This window comes from Physeter macrocephalus, chromosome 17, assembly GCF_002837175.3.
Source record: "Physeter macrocephalus isolate SW-GA chromosome 17, ASM283717v5, whole genome shotgun sequence".
Lineage (NCBI taxonomy): Eukaryota > Metazoa > Chordata > Mammalia > Artiodactyla > Physeteridae > Physeter > Physeter macrocephalus.
This window is the reverse complement of record NC_041230.1, coordinates 49,573,721-49,595,677: the sequence shown is the minus strand read 5'-3', so window position 1 is coordinate 49,595,677 and position 21,957 is coordinate 49,573,721. Positions and strand designations below refer to the sequence as shown.

The following is a 21,957-nucleotide window of genomic DNA, read 5'->3' as shown; positions in this document are numbered from 1 at the left end:
TAACATGAGCCAGCCCATTCAAAAAATGGTCCTGGGACTTCCGTGGTGGCGCAGTGGTTAAGAATCTGCCTGCCAATGCAGGGGACACAGGTTCGAGCCCTGGTCTGGGAAGATCCCGCATGCCGTGGAGCAACTAAGCCCGTGTGCCACAACTACTGAGCCTGCGCTCTAGAGCCCGTGAGCCACAACTACTGAAGCCTGCGCGCTTAGAGCCCGTGCTCTGCAACAAGAGAAGCCACAGCAATGAGAAGCCCGCGCACCGCAACGAAGAGTAGAAGAGTAACCCCCGCTGGCCGCATCTAAAGAAAGCCCGCGTGAAGCAATGAAGACCCAACGCAGCCAAAAAATTATTAAAAAAAAAAAAAAAAGATTTAAAAAAATAATAAATAAATAAAATACAACAATGGGACTTCCCTGGTGGTGCAGTGGTTAAGAATCTGCCGGTCAATGCAAGGGACACGGGTTCGAGCCCTGGTCTGGGAAGATCCCACATGCCGCGGAGCAACTAAGCCCATGTGCCGCAACTACTGAAGCCCGTGCCTAGATCCCGTGCTCCGCAACAAAAAAAGCCACCGCAACGTGAAGCCCGCACACCGCAATAAGGAGTAGCCCGTGCTCGCTGCAACTGGAGAAAGCCTGTGCACAGCAACAAAGACCCAAAGCAGCCAAAAATAAATAAATATATTTTAAATAAATAAATAAAATAGAACAATGAGCCAAAAGGAAGATGCAAATCAGAACCACAATGAGATATGGTTCCCTCCCACCAGGACGGCTAACATCAAGACAGATAGACAAGGGACTTCCCTGGTGGTCCAGGGGCTAAGACTCCCAGCTCCCAATGCAGGGGGACAGGGTTCAATCCCTTGTCAGGTAACTAGATCCCACGTGCTGCAACTAAAAGTTCGCATGCTGCAACTAAAAACCCTGCATGTCACAAATAAGACCCGGCGCAACCAAATAAATAAATAAATATTTGGGAGAAGAAAAAGACAGACAAGAACAAGTGCTGGTAAGGATGTGGAGAAACTGGAACCCTCATACACTGCTGGCGGGAAATGTAAAATAGTACGGCCTGGCAGTTCTTCAAACAAGTAAACAGAGTTACATGTGACCTGGCAAAACCACTCTTAGGCATACACCCGAGAGAATGAAAATATATTCACACAAAAACATGTACACAAATGTTCACAACAGCATTATCCACAATAGCCAAAAAGTGGAAACAACCCAAATGTCCATCAAGCGATGAACAAAATATGGTCTATCCTTACGATGGGATATCCTTCAGCCATAAACAGGAGTGAGTACTGATACATGCCACAATGCGGATGCCCACTGACAACAGTATACTAAATGAAAGTAATCAGGTGCCAAAGGGTAGAGTCCATTTAAATGAAATGCCCAGAAAAGGCAAATCTATAGACAGAGAAAGTAGTTCCTCCTCAAAAAGAAAAAAAAAAAAGTGGTAGATCATGGTGGAAGATATTCACTCAACAGCACACAGTTACTGAGCACCTACTGATGGCACTGGTGCCAGAAGCTAGAAGTACAGAGACCAACAAGACAACCCCCACCTTTAGGAACCAGAGTCCAGGCTTTTCATTCCAGACCCAACTCTGGTCGGCAACTCTGCATAGCCATACATTGTTGGGACCAACTTCAAAATGGAAGATCATCCAGAGCCTTACTCTCGAGCAAGGAAAATGACACCCAACTCACATCCCAGAAGAGAGCCTGTCCTAGTAAAACGCATGAGCTGAGAAATCAGAATAACTGCAACTAAATCCCCACTGTTACCCTTGGAAAGTTCCTCAGCTTCGCTCAGCAACAAATTTCTCCTATCAACCTTCTGGGGTTACTGTGAGGCCCCATCAGCAGCCTCGGCCCACAGTACGGGCTCCTAAGTTGTCTACCACCATCCAAAGTGGTCCTGTCGATGTCATGGCGAGACCCATAGCCTTCAGCCAACAGGGGAATCAAGCTGCTAGATTCACGGCCTGGGACAGAATAAAGGCAAACCAGGAGGAGGAGGATGCCCAAACAACACTCACAAGACCCTTTATTTGCCTGTGAATTTCATATCTGTAAAAGATGTGAGAGCCCACGGACATCCAGATCCTGGTAAGGGTGGTAGGTGGGCGTACAAGTCAGTGAAGCTTTTCTGGGGACAACTGAACTCTATGCCCAGAGCCCTCGACACAGCCTTCCTTCCTCCCAGAAATTCTTCTAGAAATTTATCGTAAGGAAATTAACAGGGATGTGCCTACGAGTTAGATATGAAAATGTTCCCGGGACCACTGTTTGACATGGCCAAATAACAAACTACATAACATACAAAAATAGAAGTTTGGTAAAAATATAAATAAAAATTATGAAACAAGGTAGAGGGACTTCCCTGGTGGTCCAGTGGTAAAGAATCCACCTTCTAATGCAGGAGACGCGGGTTTGATCCCTGGTCAGGGAACTAAGATCCCACATGCCGCGGGGCAGCTAAGCCCTCGCGCCACAACTACTGAGCTTGCACGCCTCAACTAGAGAACCCACACGCCGCTGACTACGGAGTTCACATGCCCTGGAGCCTGTGCGCCACAACTACAGAGAGAAAACCCGCGAGTCGCAACTAGAGAGAAGCCCGCATGCCACAAATGGAGAGAAACCCGAGCAGACTAAACACCGTAATGAAAAGATCCTGCACGCCTCAACAAAGATCCTGTGTGCTGCAGCTAAGACCCGACGCAGCCAAAAAAAAATTAAGGAAAATAAATAAATTAAATAACAGCTTTTTTTAAAAAAGTAAGGTAGAAAAATATAGCCATTTAAAACAAAATGGAAGGCATCTACTTGGACTGGAAAGATGTTCACAACTGGAAACCACCTAAATATCCATAAGCTAAAGGACAGGTGCATCATCAAGGTGTACTCATGTAGTAAAACAGCTATGGGTGGTTCAAATAAAGCTACTGATGTTATGTGGATATCTCACAAATAATATACTATTATAAATTTCAGACTAAAATTTTTGAAATAAATGTAAAAAATATGCATGGGAATGACAATTATCAAAGCATGATACTGGTTTCTCCAGGGAAGGAGGGGTATACATGAGGACTTAAGTGTAATATTTAATTTCATAAAAACAAACAAAAAAGATCCAAAGCAAATACCATGATGTGTCTGTGTTGATTAGGAGGGTGCATTCATTTCCTATTGCTGCTGTGTAACAAATTACCACCAACTTAGCACCACCATTTATTATCTTACGGTTCTGGAGGTCAGAAGTCAAATATGGGTCTCACTGGGCTTCAATCAAGGTGTCAACAGGGCTCCCTTCCTTCTGGGGGTGGCAGGGGAGAATCCGTTTCCTTGCCTTTTCCAGCTTCTAGAGGCTGCCTGCATCCCTTGGCTCATGGACCCCTTCCACCTGCAAAGCACTGACTTCATCACTCTAACCTCTGCTTCTGACATCACGTCTCCTCCTCTGACTCTGACCCTCCTCCCTCCCTTTCTTTTTTTTCCTTTTTTAAAATTTTATTATTATTTGTTTTTGGCTGCGTTGGGTCTCCGTGACTGCGCACAGGCTTTCTCCGGTTGTGGCGAGCAGGGGCTTCTCTTCATCCTGGTGCGCGGGTTTCTCATTGCGGTGGCTTCTCTAGTTGCAGAGCACGGGCTCTAGGAGCGTGGGCCCAGTAGTTATGGCACGTGGGCTCTAGAGCACAGACTCAGTAGTTGTGGCGCATGGGCTTACTTGCTCCGCAGCATGTGGGATCTTCTTGGATCAGGGATTGAACCCGTGTCCCCTGGGTTGGCAGGTGGATTCTTAACCACTGGGCCAGCAGGGAATTCCCTCCCTTTCACTCATAAGGACCCTTGTGATGACACTGGGTCCACCCAGATAATCCAGAATAATCTCCTCATCTCAAAATCCTTAACTTAATCACATCTCCAAAGAGCCTTTTGCCACACTGGGCAAGAGTCACAGGTTCTAAGGATTAGGATGCGAATACTGAGCTGGGGGGCAGGGTGGTTTATCCACAGAATATATAGAAATAATAATAATAATAGCAGTAGTCGTAGTAGTAGTGGTCATAATAGCAGCAGCTAACTCTTACTGAGTGCTTTGAGCTATTTGTGAGGCCCTATCCCGAAGTGTGCTACAGTTAGCTCTCCTAATCCTCATGAGAATGCGGTGAGGAAGGCATTACTATTACCCCATTTTACAGATGGGAAAATGAGAAGCTAAAAAACTTGTCCATGGTCACAGACATTGTGACAGAGCCAAGATCTGAACCCAGGCAGTCAGACCCTAGAGGACATGCTCTTAAGTACACAGGCGTTTGTCATCTTTGTCTCTACACCAATCTCAACATTTTAAATAATTCATAAAGAGAAGAAGGTGGTCACAATATAGCACAAAATGAAAAATGCATATTACTAGAGGATATTATGAAAGGATTATGTTTTGTAAAAATGTAACCGTGTCTTGCAAAAAAAAAAATCTGGAAGGGTTACCCCAAGTGTGAACACGCATCCCTCTGGGTCGGGGGGTTGGGGGGGTGCGAAGAGTTCGTAATCCTCACCGGTCAAAGTTAAAAATCTTTCTACTAATGGACACACGTGACTTCCTCAAGAAAAACAAAGTAAGAGCCGTTTAATTAGGGGAAATAAAACCACGTCGGAGGGGCCTTGCTGGGAGCTGTCTCAACAGGAGATGGGTGTAACTTTCACCGTCGGCCACCCCAGCTCAGGCCCTTCTTGCCTCCCCAGGGCCATCGGTCCTCCCCCGGCCAGGGCCCTGCTCCCACCAGCAGAGGCTGGCAGCAGGCCACGAGTGGCCTGGAGTGGCCAGGCGTGGCAGGCAGGTGACACCTGGCCGGTGAGATCCAATCGGACTGAGAAGCTGAAGCAGGAGGACCCCGGCGGGCCGCCAGCCCTGAGGTGTGTCTGCCCCTGTGAGTCCAGGAGGCCTCCTCCTGCCGCATCGCTCTCGACTGTGCGGTGCTGACTCTTCACTCTGCTAGTTCCCGTTCTACTGGCCAGCAAGTTCCCCGGCTTTTCCTTCTCAGCACAGACTCCTTCACACACAGACACTTTACCCCTCAAGACTCACTCCCAACCATGGCCACCGGCACACCTCGTGTAAGATGAAAGCATCTTACAGCTTCTCCCTGCTGTGCCAGGAGTGTGGAAGAGGCCCTCCTGCTCTAAACCGGCACCAGCACCGATTCTGTTTACGAAACTTCACCGCTGCCCTGTGGACACCCCTCCTCCAAGTCCAGGCCTCCCCGGACTTGGAGAGGGAGAAAGGCAAGGAGCTGGGCTGCCCGCCGACAGCCAGGCTCAAACCCAAGGGACCTGAACCCCGTAGGACCCCTACCCACACGCGTCAGGAGGGGCCAGCCTCTACATGGGTGGGCTGCACGACGGCCCACCCCGGCGCTCCCAGGCACACACAAGCTCTGTCGGGTACACACCATGCGTGTCAGATGCACTTACAAATGTAATACTCGCTACCATCCTACACGGTAGCCCGGCCATTAATTACCCATCTCACACATGAGAAAACTGAGGCAAGCACAGGCCCAGGCCAGAACCATCAAGAGTGGGTAAAGACGTTGTCACAGAGCTGTCCTATCTTAACCCCAGACACTGCCACCTCTGGGGAGAGAGAAGGGGACAGAGGCTGAGAGGGCAGCCAGGTGTGGCTTCCCGGATCTGGCTGCTGACCACGTCTCTGAGAAGCATCCACTGCAGGTCAGGTGTGGGCCAGGCGCTGGGGTTCCTCCCTGGTGATCAGAACCAGTGGGCCCCAGCCTCCCGGAGCTCAGAGTGTGTGGGGTGACAGTCACCGAGGGCCTGGCTCTGGGGTCAGGCACGGCCAGGGGGCAGGAAAAGTCAACACCAGGACTTCTGGCTTCAACCTCAAGGTGCACAGCACTTAGGTCTCTTCCAAGGCAAAACAAGACGTGTCACTTCGCCCGCCTGATATGGGAAAATGTTCGTTTGCAGCGAAGACGGACGGGGGTAGGGGTAAGGGTGGCCTGAGGAGGGTGGAGGGGGAGGCAGATTATTTTCTTTCCTACAGGATTCACCAGGGGATGCCTTTTAACAGCTCCCTCCCCTAGTCAGACATGCGTAAGAGATCCAACCTGCACCCACTGCTGAGGACCCTCTAACCGCGTGAAGCGGGAGCACATATGCCTCCCAGGGCTCGGCACTACAGCACAGACGTTCCCCGGGCCGGCCCTCTGGCTTCTCGGAGCAGATGTGCCCACACTCCAGCTGCCCCCTCTCCTGCCCCCCCTCCCCAACGGCCAGGTGGACTTCTGGGCTGGGACACCGAGATCCCCAAAAGCCAGACCAAAAGAGAGTCTTGTCCACACCTCCACAGCCATGGGAGCACAGGGAGCTGGATGCACCACAACTAACCAGACGTGCACAGGGGCCTCCAGAGGGGAGGCTTGGTTACTTGGAGGAGAGAATTCAAGGGATGTACTTCCAAGAGATGGGCGAGAAGCCTGAGCCACGGTAACAAGAGCAAACCTCACATAGCGCTTCCCCTACCTTTCTTTTTTTTTTTTTTTTTTTTTGCGGTACGCGGGCCTCTCACCGCTGTGGCCTCTCCCGTTGCGGAGCACAGGCTCCGGACGCGCAGGCTCAGCGGCCACGGCTCACGGGCCCAGCCGCTCCGCGGCATGTGGGATCTTCCCGGACCGGGGCACGAACCCGCGTCCCCTGCATCGGCAGGCGGACTCTCAACCGCTGCGCCGCCAGGGAAGCCCTCCCCTACCTTTCTAAGTGATTTACCTTCAGGAGCTCATCTGATCCTCCTGAAGACCCTACAAGGTGGGTACTGTCATTCTTCCCATTTTACAGGTGAGGAAACAGAGGCACAGAGAGGGAAGTCTCTTGCCCAAGCCACAGACTTGGGACTCAAACCCAAGCAGGCTGGCTCCAGTCCCCACATTTAACCAGCACACAACACTGCCTCTCACACCCTCACCGCCAAGACCAATGCAGCCAGGAAATGAGATGACACTTGGGATAAAGCAAGGGCTCTTAAATTCCTTTACAACAAACTCCGGCTTGTCTGTATTATCTGCGGCCACGTGGATACATCAATCGCTGGGTTCACCTCCCCGCCTCTCGGGCTCCTTTTAAAGGGGAGTGTGTTAGTCTGCTAGGGATGCTGTAGCAAAACACCCCCACTGGGTGGCTTCAACAACAGAAATGTATCGTCTCACAGCTCAGATCAAGGCGCTGGCAGGGGTGGCTCTGTCTGTGGCTGTGAGAGGGAATCGGTTCCCTGATTCCCTCCCGGCTTCCCGTGATGTCGGCAACCGTGAGTGTTCCCGAGCTTACAGAGGCATCGTGTGTGCGTGTGTGTGCGTGCGTGTGTGTGCGTGTGTGTGTGTGCGTGTGTGTGTGTGTGTGTCCTCTTCTTATAAGGACACCAGTCATATGGGATTAGGGGCCCATTCTGTGCCAGCATGACCTCATCTTAACTAATTACATCTGCAAAGACCCTATTTCCAAAAAAGGTCACCTTCTGAGGTCCTGGGGGTTACGGCTTCAACACATGAATTTGAAAGGGAGACACAATTCACCCGTAACAGGGACCCATCTCTGCCCAGAGTCCTGAAGAAGCCAGACCATGTTCTCTATCAGGAGACCCGTCTAACCCACCCCCCACACCAAAGCTGACCGGAGAGGACACTGGTCTCAAAGGCAGCCAACCCCCGAGCACTGGCTCAGAAGACCCAGCCAATCAGAGGCATCCATCGTTGGGAGGCTGGGACCCAAAGCCTTCACTGATGGGGCTGCACAAAGTGGAGAGCTTTGCTGGAGAGGGTCTAGCCAGGCCTGTGAGGGAACCTAAGACGGCCGCCAAAGCCCATCGATGGAGAGACGTCACCACCGGCAGCTCCTGTCACAGATGGGATGGGAGAGTCCTCAGTGCCGTCACCTCCCCTTCCCGGGAGGCCCAGGACAAAGGTTCTTCACTTCCCTGAATTCCTGCAATCATTCTACTCTCTAGCCGTCGGTGGGGCTCCTACAGCCACCTCTGCATCTTCCAAAATTAGGGGCCGTGGAAGAGCCTGGGGGACGCCTGACAAGCCCCTTTCCCATTCTTCCTGGCACACAACTGGGCCACGTTTCCCAGCATCCTTTGTAGCCAGTCACATGCCAAGTTCTGGTCAATGGAAGATGGGAGGGAAGAGGCACATCGGTCCCAGAAATGACCCCTAAAACCTCCTAAGCCATCCTCCACTCTTCCTCTTCCGCCACATGCTGGCCGAAGAGAAGAGCCTGCAGTGGCCTCAGATGCCTGAGGGGACAGCGGTGCCACCAGACAGCAGAGCCCCACACCCCAATCCCACTAGACCATGACCTGAGAACCTTGCATGAGATCAAGAAATCATTTGTCACTGCTGTCTGTCTACCCAGACAAGACAGAAGCTTTACTGCTGTGCCCTATGCCCAGCACGCTCTCCCCTTAGAGCTTCTCAGGGCTCCCTTATCACCTTGCAAGTCTCAGCTCAAATGTCACCTCCATGGAAATGCTCCCCTGAGGCGCGGCCTCCTGAAACAGCGCGTTACTCTTCGTCAAGGTGCCCTGCTTCTTCCTTTCCTAGCACCCACCACAATCCAGATTGACTGCATGATTAGCCTGGCTTTTTCTGCCTTTCCCGTGGCACTGTAAGCTCCCCTGGGGGTCCACACTGTCCCGCTCGGCACGCTGTCCCCAGTGACGGGCATCATTCCCGACACACGCCAAGTCCTCCGAGTGTTTGCTAAACCGACAGAGGGCGGAATTCTAATCACACCAAGTGACCGCCGTCCAGGGCAGAAGACAGCCCTCGAAGAAACACAGAAACCAATTCCTCCACTGACCAGCGTACAGGCAGGCCTCCGCCAATGTCGGGAATAAAAACAAGAGCTCTATTTCTCACACCAGCAGGCTCCGCCGTAGGGAATCCGTGCCCAGGAAGAGGAGGAGGACAACACATTTGGGTGCAGGAAAGAAACAAGAATTTCATTACATAAGTGCAAGTTCTCATGCTCATGTCTTCCTGCCCACAACGCTACTTCCCTCCACGTCTGATGCGGACAAGAGCAGCAGATGCTTGAGCACCTACCTCCTCTGTGCCCAGCACTGTTGAAAGCAGGTTACATGTGTTACTTCCTTTAATCCTCACAGGAGCCTTAGGAGACAGGTTCTTTTCCTATCCTCATTTTACAGATGTGGAAAAGAGGCACAAAGAGGTGACATGAATGGTCCAAGGTCACCCTCCAGTGAAGAGGCAGTGCGTGTGTGTGTGTGTGTGTCCTCTTCTTATAAGGACACCAGTCATATGGGATTAGGGGCCCATTCTGTGCCAGCATGACCTCATCTTAACTAATTACATCTGCAAAGACCCTATTTCCAAAAAAGGTCACCTTCTGAGGTCCTGGGGGTTACGGCTTCAACACATGAATTTGAAAGGGAGACACAATTCACCCGTAACAGGGACCCATCTCTGCCCAGAGTCCTGAAGAAGCCAGACCATGTTCTCTATCAGGAGACCCGTCTAACCCACCCCCCACACCAAAGCTGACCGGAGAGGACACTGGTCTCAAAGGCAGCCAACCCCCGAGCACTGGCTCAGAAGACCCAGCCAATCAGAGGCATCCATCGTTGGGAGGCTGGGACCCAAAGCCTTCACTGATGGGGCTGCACAAAGTGGAGAGCTTTGCTGGAGAGGGTCTAGCCAGGCCTGTGAGGGAACCTAAGACGGCCGCCAAAGCCCATCGATGGAGAGACGTCACCACCGGCAGCTCCTGTCACAGATGGGATGGGAGAGTCCTCAGTGCCGTCACCTCCCCTTCCCGGGAGGCCCAGGACAAAGGTTCTTCACTTCCCTGAATTCCTGCAATCATTCTACTCTCTAGCCGTCGGTGGGGCTCCTACAGCCACCTCTGCATCTTCCAAAATTAGGGGCCGTGGAAGAGCCTGGGGGACGCCTGACAAGCCCCTTTCCCATTCTTCCTGGCACACAACTGGGCCACGTTTCCCAGCATCCTTTGTAGCCAGTCACATGCCAAGTTCTGGTCAATGGAAGATGGGAGGGAAGAGGCACATCGGTCCCAGAAATGACCCCTAAAACCTCCTAAGCCATCCTCCACTCTTCCTCTTCCGCCACATGCTGGCCGAAGAGAAGAGCCTGCAGTGGCCTCAGATGCCTGAGGGGACAGCGGTGCCACCAGACAGCAGAGCCCCACACCCCAATCCCACTAGACCATGACCTGAGTGAGAACCTTGCATGAGATCAAGAAATCATTTGTCACTGCTGTCTGTCTACCCAGACAAGACAGAAGCTTTACTGCTGTGCCCTATGCCCAGCACGCTCTCCCCTTAGAGCTTCTCAGGGCTCCCTTATCACCTTGCAAGTCTCAGCTCAAATGTCACCTCCATGGAAATGCTCCCCTGAGGCGCGGCCTCCTGAAACAGCGCGTTACTCTTCGTCAAGGTGCCCTGCTTCTTCCTTTCCTGGCACCCACCACAATCCAGATTGACTGCATGATTAGCCTGGCTTTTTCTGCCTTTCCCGTGGCACTGTAAGCTCCCCTGGGGGTCCACACTGTCCCGCTCGGCACGCTGTCCCCAGTGACGGGCATCATTCCCGACACACGCCAAGTCCTCCGAGTGTTTGCTAAACCGACAGAGGGCGGAATTCTAATCACACCAAGTGACCGCCGTCCAGGGCAGAAGACAGCCCTCGAAGAAACACAGAAACCAATTCCTCCACTGACCAGCGTACAGGCAGGCCTCCGCCAATGTCGGGAATAAAAACAAGAGCTCTATTTCTCACACCAGCAGGCTCCGCCGTAGGGAATCCGTGCCCAGGAAGAGGAGGAGGACAACACATTTGGGTGCAGGAAAGAAACAAGAATTTCATTACATAAGTGCAAGTTCTCATGCTCATGTCTTCCTGCCCACAACGCTACTTCCCTCCACGTCTGATGCGGACAAGAGCAGCAGATGCTTGAGCACCTACCTCCTCTGTGCCCAGCACTGTTGAAAGCAGGTTACATGTGTTACTTCCTTTAATCCTCACAGGAGCCTTAGGAGACAGGTTCTTTTCCTATCCTCATTTTACAGATGTGGAAAAGAGGCACAAAGAGGTGACATGAATGGTCCAAGGTCACCCTCCAGTGAAGAGGCAGGGCTGGCATCTGACGCCAGGCACTTGGGCTCCAGAGCCTGTGCTGTTACCATAACTGCACAACTATAATCAAAAATTGTAAGTACACACACACACACACACACACACACACACACACACACAATGGAATATTCACACACACACACACACACACACACACACACACACAATGGAATATTACTCAACCGTAAGAATGAAACAATGCCATGTGTAATGAGACAGATAGACCTAGAGATTATCATACTAAGTGAAGTAAGCCAAACAGAGAAAGACAAATACCATATGATATCACTTATATGTGGAATCTAAAAAAAAAAAAAAATGATACAAATGATCTTATATACAAAACAGAAACACACTCACAGACACAGAAAACAAACTTACGGTTACCAAAGGGGAAAAGGGGCAGGGGACAAATTAGAAGTTTGGGATTAACATATATACACTACTATATATAAAAGAGACAACCAACAAGGACCTACTCTATAGCACAGGGAACTCTACTCAATACTTCGTAATAACCTATAAAGGCAAAGAATCTGAAAAAGAAGAGATATACGTATATGTATAACTGAGCCACTTCCCCGTACACCTGAAACTAACACAACATTGTAAATCAACTATACTTCAATTAAAAAAGAAAAAAATGTCTTTAAAAAGAAAAATAAGTTGGTACACACTGGGGGCATTGGTGGAATCTTATTTATGATGGGACACTTGACTGACAGAGCTTGGGAACCACTTTCAGACAATGGATTTCTTCTTAGACGGAAGACGCCAGTGGAAAAAAAAAAACACATCTATTTCTCCATCGTTTGAAAAACACTTTGTTAAAATAAGAACTTGGCAAAATACTCTTTTTTTAAAAAGATGGGTAAGAAGCTCAAGGTTGGATTTCAGAAGAAGCCAGGATACAGGACGAGCCCATTTCAGTGCCCCTGGCTGTGTCCGCACTTGTCTCCACTGTGGGGTCTCCAGCAGGCATGTCTGGCTTCCCGCTAACCAGGCACCTCTCGAGTCTCCTTCCCCTGGCACCTCAGCACCAGGCAGAGCGTGTGCTCTGCGCGAATAAGGAACCGGTGCCTTCCCTCCCGTCGTAACGAAATCTGAACGAAGCTGTCACTCTTAGGTCCCCAGCAGGGTGCTTCCCTGTCCCATACAGGACTCAGACATCTCTGATATCACGTAAGAGGAGACAGCAACACAGAGCAGAAGACTTGAGACTCTGAAGGCAGGTTGAACGAATGCAAACTGGAGTTCTGCCCCTTCCTGACTGTGTAGCCTTGGGCATGTCACCTAGTCTCCCCAGGACTCAGTCTCCTCGCAATAAAGTGGGGATGATTCCTGCTTCCTGTTCACAGGGTCACAGGCAAGCCAAGAACCTAATACCAGGGAAACAGAACAGCTCCTATTTGTGAGAACCCCTCATTCACGGGCAGCCACCACTTGCCAAAAATAAGCAGACGGAGAAAACACGCGTAAGCAGAAGTGAAAACTTGAGGATAAAGGGCCCATTCAGCCGAGATGGACATGGTCCACGTCCTCAAAGGCGGCTCATTGCACAGCCGGCCCCGTCCACACTCCACAAACAGCTGGCACCACATTGGCTCCTGAGACGCATTCCAGACCGCCCTCCCAAATGGACAAGATGCAAGAGGACCCCAAAGGTTCAACTCAGAAAGGTCCCCAAGCGGCCTCCTTTCCAGCTGGAGTCAGCGCAGCTGGTGCCCCTGGAAAAAAAGAAAAACCAGAGAGGCAGCACTTCCCGGCATGAGCTTCCTCCCGACATCCAGAGACTCAGGAGCCAGGGCAGGAAGGAATCCGGGGCACCACCTTGCCCATTAGCCTTGGAAAGTAAACGGGAGAATGACAGCCAAGAGGTGAGTGTCTGGCTGGAGACCATCGTCTTTATTAGAAGCCAGGCCTTGGGACCCCCCACCCATTAAAATATGTACCTTTTATATACAGATAAAACATGTACATATAAAAAAGTACATAAGGACTTCCCTGGTGGCACAGTGGTGAAGCATCCGCCTGCCAATGCAGGGGACATGGGTTGGATCCCTGGTCCGGGAAGATCCCACATGCCGCGGAGCAACTAAGCCCGTGCACCACAACTACCGAGCCCGCGCGCCACAACTACTGAAGCTTGCATGCCTAGAGCCCGTGCTCCCCAACAAGAGAAGCCACCGCAATGAGAAGCCCGCGCCCTGCAATGAAGAGTAGCCCCTGCTCGCCGCGACTAGAGAAAGCCCGCACGCAGCACTGAAGACCCAGCGCAGCCAAAAATAAATAAATTTATTTTAAAATAATTAAAAAAATAAAAAAGTACATATAATAAAATCCATTTGATTCTCACCCTTATCTTATTGGTAGGGACTATTATCATTTCACTTGACCAACAGGGAAACAGGCACAGAGAGGTCAAACAGCCTGCCCTGGCTCACGCAGCACCTAGTATTTGGTCAAGCGGGGAGTTGAGCTACAAGCCTGGATCCAGAGTCCAGCTGTTCTCACGGTCACTTGGCTCCAAGGTGGCTGCCGTCAACTTTTTCCCGCCCTGGACGTGCAAGCCTCGCCCTCCCCAAGAGGAGATTCCCCACGCTTTGAACCTGAGCTGGCCCTGGTGACCTGAGCACGTGACTCTCTGGGACTTCTCGGGCTAAGTCATACGAAGCCCAGCAGCTTTGGCCTGGGACTCGTGGAACACGCGCCCGGGGGGCACACCAGGCACCAGGTGAGAAGTCCAGCTACCCTGGGACCGCCACACAGCAGGTGCTCAGCCAACATTTCCAGCTGAGCGCAGGCTTCAAGCCATCACCACCACAGCACCAGACATGGGAGTCAAGATTCTGGAACCTTCCAGACCAGGTGATAGGCCAGTTGAGTGCCACCTCAGTCCAGGCCACAAAGAGTAGAAGAACCATCCAGCTAAGCCCCATCCAAATCACTGACCCACAAATCTACTCACTTGTATCCCATGGCACCTACTGACCCCACTTCAGGGCAGGCGTCCTGCTGGCCACCTGACAAGCCCCTCCCTTAACTCTCCACACAAGCAGCTCCTTTGCTATGCGGCCTCCCCCCGTTCCCTACCACCCCCCATCCCCACTGAGGGGGACAAGAGCCTTCCTTCCTCACCAAGTACCCAGCGCAGGCCCGCACTGTGTACTGACCACACGATCCTGTAATGCCCAGTTGCTGCATCTGTTCCCTCCGGGGCAGGGACTCCACCCTTCCTCCTCTCTCTTAGCAGAATCTAGCACCCAGTATGACAGCAAATATGGGCTGAACACATGACCTAGCTCCGTCATGACAGGGTCCAAAGAGACACCCAAATACATCCAGTGCCATTTTACGGTTCTAAGCAAAGCAAACGCGTGACCTTAGACCAAGTCTTCTTAACCTTGGCACCGCCGACACGTCGTACGGGATAATTTTGCTTTGGCGGGGGGCGGGGACGGTCCTGTGCATTGTCAGGGTTCAGCTGCACCCCTGGCCTCAATTCACTAGATGCCAGAAGCGCCCCCCCCAAATAATCACAACTAAAAGTATCTCCAGGCATTGCCAAATGTCCCTGAACGGGTGGGGATGGGATTGCCTCGGCTGAGAACCACTCACTGCTTTGCACAGTGGGACCCCTGGGTGTCTACCTTCAGCCAGGCCTGCAAGGGGTGTTGTGACACCTGTCCAAAGGTCACAGGCTGCTTGCCAATTACCCCAGGACCACACACTCTGCTCCCTCCTGTTGGCTGCCCCTTGCAGACGCCACAGTAACCCGGAGGATCCCGCTAACTAGAACCCCTGAAGCAGCACTACAGCTGTGGGGGTCCCCCCAGGACACCCCTATGTCAGGAGGCTGAAAATGCGGTGCTGAGAGTCCCCGTCTAGGGCCCAAAGGCCTATTCCTTCTAAGTGGTCAGGGGAGCACCTTTTCTAAGCTCTTCACTCCCAAACTGGGTTTTCTGTTGCTGTACAAACACCACCGACACAGCCATATCACACAGGCTTGCCGGCGCACGTTCAAAACTGCAGACGTGTTCACATCATCCCTCTTGTGAAAACACTTCGGTGGATCCCTAGTGCTCTCCAGAAAAAGTCCAAACACCTAAGCAAGACTCTGCTGCCCCGGACAAGCTGGAGGCCACGTGTCATCAACAACCAATGGCAAAAATAACAGCGGCAGCTGCCACTGGTCCAGGGCTTACCCTGTGCTGTACACCATGTTCGACCCTCTGATGTATCGACTCATTTACTCATTCCCAACTGTAACCGTGTGCAGCGATACCGATATTACTCCCATGCTGCAGATAAGAGAATTAGACCCCAGACAGTGGATGTAACTTGCCCTGCAGTCACATGGCAAAGCTCATCAAACGTGCTGCAAGTCAAGCTCCACGCTGCTTGTACCAGCCAAACAACGTAGGCTCCACGAGGGCTGGAGTCTAATGTAATTGCTGCTGTACCTCTGGGACCTAGAATAGTGCCTGGGAGAGCAGGCATTCAAATATAGATGGATGGATGTAAGGATGGATGGGTGGAAGGAAGGAAGGAGGGAGGGAGGGAAGGAAGGAGGGAGGGAGGGAAGGAAGAAAGGAAGGATAGAGGGAAGGAAGAAAGGAAGGATAGAGGGAAGGAAGGGTGGATGGACTGACGGAAGGATGCAGGGAAGGAGGGAGTCTCTAGAGCAGTACCTACCAAACCTGGCTAGCTACCAGGGTCACCTGGGGAGCCTATTAAAATACTGAATGCCAACCAACCTGGTGAATGACAGTCATGCTCAGCCACTCCAAGGAGGAGGAGGAACTGCTTTTAGTTAATGAGAGGGGAGAACTATAGCGTGTGGATTTCAACAGCCAAAATCCTGTCTCACACCCAAGAGAACTTTCAGGAGAAAGTTCCAGTAGGAACTTATGCCCCCCACAGGTGTTTCCGATGTTCAGCCCCCAGAAGAGAAGGGACCAGCCATCCACTCTCAGTGCAGGACACCTGTATTTACCATCCGTGCCCTTTCACCCCCAGGCAGGCCCCCACCCCCGCCCCAGCTGCGATAGGTCTCTGGACCACCTGGGAGGCGGAGTGTGGCCAACGCCAACAAAACTGGGAGGAGAGTTTGCTGCCTCCAGAAATGGGCACTTTCAAAGCGGGGCTTCTGGCTCTGTGCCGCTGGAGGCCTGCTCGGCTCCAAAGCCAGGAGAAACCTTCTGGAAAGCTACTTAATCTCACTCATGATAAAAGAAATCAAACGAAGAACTACACCGAGCTATCAGAGACCACCTGTGAACGGCCAAGTTCAGAACCCCATGGCAGAGTGGATGAGGGTGTGGGGAACGGGAGGTACCCTCAACACCTCGAGGGCCTCTGTGGGATGTTGTCCAACTGTCCTTTAAAAGTTAAAACAGGGCTTCCCTGGTGGCGCAGTGGTTGAGAGTCCGCCTGCCGATGCAGGGGACGCGGGTTCGTGCCCCGGTCCGGGAAGATCCCACATGCCGCGGAGCGGCTGGGCCCGTGCGCCGTGGCCGCTGAGCCTGCGCGTCCGGAGCCTGTGCTCCGCAACGGGAGAGGCCACAACAGTGAGAGGCCCGCGTACCACAAAAAACAAACAAACAAACAAACTGTGGAATATCTATACAATGGAATATTACTCAGCCACATAAAGGAATGAAGTATTGAGACACACCACAACGTGGATGAACCTTGAAAACACTGGAAAACATCGTGTTAAGTAAAACAAGCCAGTCACAAAAGGCCATATACTATATGGTTCCTTTTAGAGGAAATGTCCAGAACAGGGCAATCTATAGAGATAGAAAGGAGATTAATGATTGCTAAGGGCAGGAGAGGTGGATGAGGAATAGAGGCATGGCTAAAAGGTACAGGGTTTCTTTTGGGGGTGATGAAAATTGTGGTACTGGTTGCACATATCTGAATATACTGAACTGTTCATTTTAAATGGATGAATTGTATGGTATGTGAACTTTATCTCCACAAATCTGTTACCAAAAAATTTTTTTTGAAAACTAGAATCCAAGTATAGTCACTGCAGCTAATAACAAAAGACTGGAGAAACCCAAAGTGTCCATCTCTAGGGGTTAAACTGTTACACTGTAGCCAGAATGCTATGTGGCCATGAAAGAAAAAGGCAGCTCAATATGCTGATAATAAACCACCTCCAAGATAAGTGTTAAATTAAAAAAAGAAATCAAAGTGCAGAAGTGTACGTAGTAGGTACCCATTCACGTAAGAAATGCAATGCACACATCACACAAGCACAGAATACTTCTGGAAGACCAAAGAACTTGGTAATGAGCTTGCCTCTGGAGCGTGACGTGGGCTGGGGAAGAGACATTTATTTATGAACCGTCTCATTTTCCCCCAAGTGTACATTTTGATTCCTCAATTAAAAAGTAGCCAATAAAAAAGTCAAATTAAGGCAAGTCTCTGCAACAGAAAATTGCTTAAGTCTCCTAACTCTGTTTGTTAAAAAACAGTCTTAGAAACTTTTGGAACTGAGCCAATTGCCGAACGTAAAGAGGATGGGAGAAGACGCCGCCTCCACCTGGACCAGAACTTCACTTGAGCGCTACAGAACATTCAGCAATGCACTCTGCTCGCCTGGCTACCAAGCTATGGGTTTCCACAAGCTCTGGCCAGTTAGCCCTCAAAGGGCAGACGGCTTGTCCATCAACTCGAACCAAACGGTCCCCGGTGCTGGGAGACAGGGAGCCCAGCCCCTGCCATCCCAGGTGAGCTGTCTGCATGCCATTTCCAAGTTGGCCCACGCGGCCTTCTGTTCCTTCACCTGCTGTTTCCTGGCTAACTTCCCCCACCTGCTCTAAACCCATCAGAGACCCAGACAGAGCGGCCCCGCTTTCACTTTCAGAAGGTATCAAACCAACAACAACTGCCGCGACCCCTGGTCTGGGCAGCAAGGTGAGAAGGTACTCACGGAAGCCCTCGATCTTATCGGCCGTCTTGCTCCAGGCCACCTGCTGGGTCTCCATGATCACCTGGACGGTCCTCCGCTCCGGGGTGGACTTGCGGAAGCTGAACACTGTCATCACCGTGCCCAGCTCCAGGGCCCTCTTGATCTGACTCTTCTCGTACTCCGGAAGGGCGTCAACATTGACCGCGGTGCTCATGGTCGCCCGCTCCAGGGGGAGGCAAGGAGGGAGGGAACCAGGGAGGCTGCAAGGGCGGAATAAAGGCGGGAACTGGTTTTAGTTAACTGAGCGCGATTTGGCTTAGACTTCAAGAGCCAAAATCCTGTCTCATGCCCATCGGGATGAGTCTGGGGAGAAGGTTCTAGTGGCAGAAACTCGCTGGCCGCTCAGAGAGCCCACGCAGGACACATAGAGGTTTAAATGGAAGTGAGGTGTGGGCGGAGCCCTCGACCTCAGTGACCCAACCACTATCCCGGCTTTAAATAACCAAATCACCCCAGCCTGGCTGTCACCACGCCTTCCCCACATACTCTGATGCTGTGGAACATGTGAAGAGCCAAAGCAGCCCAGACTGACTCCTGTCCCCACCCCTGACACCCTGCCAAGAGATTTCCAACCATCCCTTTACTTCCCGAGTGAAGTTGGGAACAGGAAAAAAAAAAAAAAAAAAAAAAAAACCTTCCGAATGTGTCCATGGAACTGGGGCAAAAAGGGCAGAAAAGAGCAGAGCCCAGCAGCCGCATGTTCAAATCCTGGTGTAGGTTCCCACTGACCGTGTGGACCTGGGCAGGCTGCGTGACCTCCATGAGCCCCAGTTTCATAAGGACAGTTAGGAAGCCACCTGTGAAGCACCTGGTGCGCAGCTCAGCATCCAAGGGGTGTCCTTGGCGATCCCTCATCCACCTGCACAGTTGGCATTTCCCAGAGAGGTGTTTGCGCCCCAAATCTCGGAGCCTTCCTCGTCTGGTTTCTCTCACGCCCACATCCAATCCACAGGCAAACCCAGAATCCCATCAGTCTCACTGCTTCACTGGTCCCTCCCAGGATCTTATACTTGGGTCATTCCGATCGCCTGCTAGCTGGTCTCCCTGCTTCCGCTCCAGCCCCTACAGTCAACTCTCAGACCAGGAACCAAAAGGATGCTTTAAGAGCAAGAGTGAAATCAAGTTGCTCCCTAAGCCCCTGCTCTGCAAACACCCTCCCCCCAGCCTGCCTCCCAAATGTCCAAAGACTCCGCCCCTCACTCAGAAGGGACTTAACTTCAGGCTTGCAGACTGCAGCCCCTACCCCAAGTCACTTACACCCGCAGGCTGAACTGCTACCCTTGTAAAGGGGATGAGGACAGATTAAAGAACCTCCAAAGGTGCTTATAAAGATTGAACCAGATAATATATCTCAGCCCGTAAAACAAAGATGCAAAGTCCATGCTCCTCAGATTTACCTCCTGCTACTGTCACTATCCACCGTTCCCTGTATCTTTCTTACCTCCTCCCCTCCTCCAAATCCCTTTAGGCTCCCACAGCTGCTGCTCTGTAGAGAAACCGGTGTTCAGCCAGGGCTGTCTGGGCCTCCACACTGGCTCAGCCTCCCCACAGCCTCTTTGCCAAGTTGCTCAAAATCAGGGCCGCAGTTTCCCCAGCTGTAAAATGGGGATAACAATACCACCCTCGAGGGGCTCTGGAAGGACTAGACGCCACAATGTATGTACAGCCCCCAGCATCTAGCAGGGCCTCTGATAACATTAATCAGCCAGCTGGTCAAGATATTGATCAACGGTCAACTCTATAGCAGACGTGGAGGGTGGCCGTGTATGCAAATGAGGGGTGCAGGGAGCAGCCCAGGCCCTGTCCTTTGCTCCCTCATCCCTCTACCTCACACCCACAGCCAAAGGCACCTTCCAGGTATGCTGACAGCCCAGCGATAAGGTCATGAATTACACCTGCCCTCCGCCCATTTGGAAAGGGACCAGTCAGCTCAATGATTCTGCAGTAGCAGAGACATGGGGGCGGGGGTAATATAAGGAGTAGCAAGAAGGGGTCCCCAACTTAGTCTGGGGTAAGGCTGGGAACTGACAGTGCTCATAGGAAGCTTCTGGGGGAAGGCGGCGTCTGAATCCAAGCTTTAAAAAAGATGAAGCGGGAGGGAACAGTGTTCTAGTCAGAGGAACAGGCTTCAGCAAAGGCCCGGCAGCAGGACTACAGGGTATGCCAAGAACTCTGCCTGACCTGAGCCTCCGGCCTCACCGCCCTCGAATCCAGGTCAGGGGATGAACAAGGTGCCTGAGGCCACTCTCATCCTGGTAAACTAGCTGTTTACTGGCCCTCGCCAGGCGCCTGCACCTGCCGTACCTCATTCATCTCATTTATTTCAATGAGAAATACTGGAGGTGAAAACTCAAGTCCTGGGAGGTGAAATCATGTGATCAAGGTCACAGAGACACACGGTGACACCAGGATCGGAACCCCGGTCTGAATCCCACGCCCCTGCTGCTTCAGCACCTGCCTTCTGGAATCCAGAATCTGGTGGCAGAATCTGGTCAGACAGTAACTAACTTGGCAGAGAGGTCAAAGGACTTGTCCAAGGTCACACAGCTGGAAAGTGTCAGAACCAGGATTTGGACCAGGTCCCAGCCATACACCTCCTGAGTTCCCCACTCCCAGGGCTCAAGGCCCACGTGTAGCAGGGCACAAATAGGAAACACACAACCCCTCACAACACTGCCACGTAAACCAGCCAACCGGGAAGCACCAGGGCCCTCAGTTCTTTCTGACTCTGGGAGGGCCTTGGACATAACCTTCCCAGGATTCTGGTCACTTCCCACTTAGAAGCCCAGTGGATTGGTTCAACCGTAAACATCAAGTCTCTCATGTCCTTCCCCAAGAACTGGGAAGACCTCCTCACGGCCACAAGATCCTTGGAGTCAACCACCAAAATCCACCAGCTCCCAACTCAGGCGTCCAGAGTTCAGTGCTTCAGCAACTAAGACAAGGGCGTCTCCGAGGCCTTGACCCCAGGGGAGGGCACTAGCCATCACAGGCAATTTCTATTTTGCTTCTGCTTTCAAAAAAAAAAAAAAAAAAAAGAAAAAGAAAGAAATAGGCTTGAAATCCCTTTTTTGTTCCTGTTTCTCATCCTCCCTGGGTAACTTTATAAAAGTGACTTACGGTGCAAATACAAATGTGGCTGAGATTTAACAAGATTCTACTTTTCATGTCCTTCTATTCGAAATAAACTTCTGGGAAAGATAAATATCCTATGATACTGCTTATATGTGGAATCTAAGAAAATGGTACAAATGAACTTATTACAAAACAGAAATAGAGTCACAGATGTAGAAAACAAACTTATGGTTACCAGGGGGAAAGGGAGGGGAGATAAATTGGGAGATTGGGATTGACAAATACACACTACACTATATATAAAATAAATAACTAATAAGGACTTACTGTATAGCACAGGGAACTCTTCTCATTACTCTGTAATGACCTATATGGGAAAAGAATCTAAAAGAGAATGGATATATGTATATGTATAATTGATTCACTTTGCTGTACAGCAGAAACACAACATTTTAAATCAGCTATACTCCAATAAAAAATAAAAAATAAAATAAAAAATAAACTTCTGGGATACAAGGACCCAGAACCAGGAAACAGGGGAGTTCTCTTCAGTGCCCTCTGCACACGTTAGAGAAGTACAGAATTTCATACAAAATCCCACGAAACAATTCTGTTAGACTTTGGTACCGTCGCATCCCTGAGAGGTAACAGCCCATCCTACAGCTCGAGGGATGTTTACTGCTGCGT

The 21,957-nt window shown here is 51.2% G+C and overlaps 1 protein-coding gene across 1 annotated transcript in view; it reads right to left on the bottom strand.

The window, feature by feature from the left end:
• PLCG2 (phospholipase C gamma 2) overlaps nt 1-21,957 on the bottom strand; it is a 172,377-nt gene that overhangs the window by 148,588 nt on the left and 1,832 nt on the right. The window contains exon 2 of the mRNA XM_024124979.3: nt 18,157-18,395. Coding sequence (XP_023980747.1) covers nt 18,157-18,349 — 193 coding nt within the window. The 5' untranslated portion in view covers nt 18,350-18,395. The remainder of the gene's footprint in view (nt 1-18,156; nt 18,396-21,957) is intronic.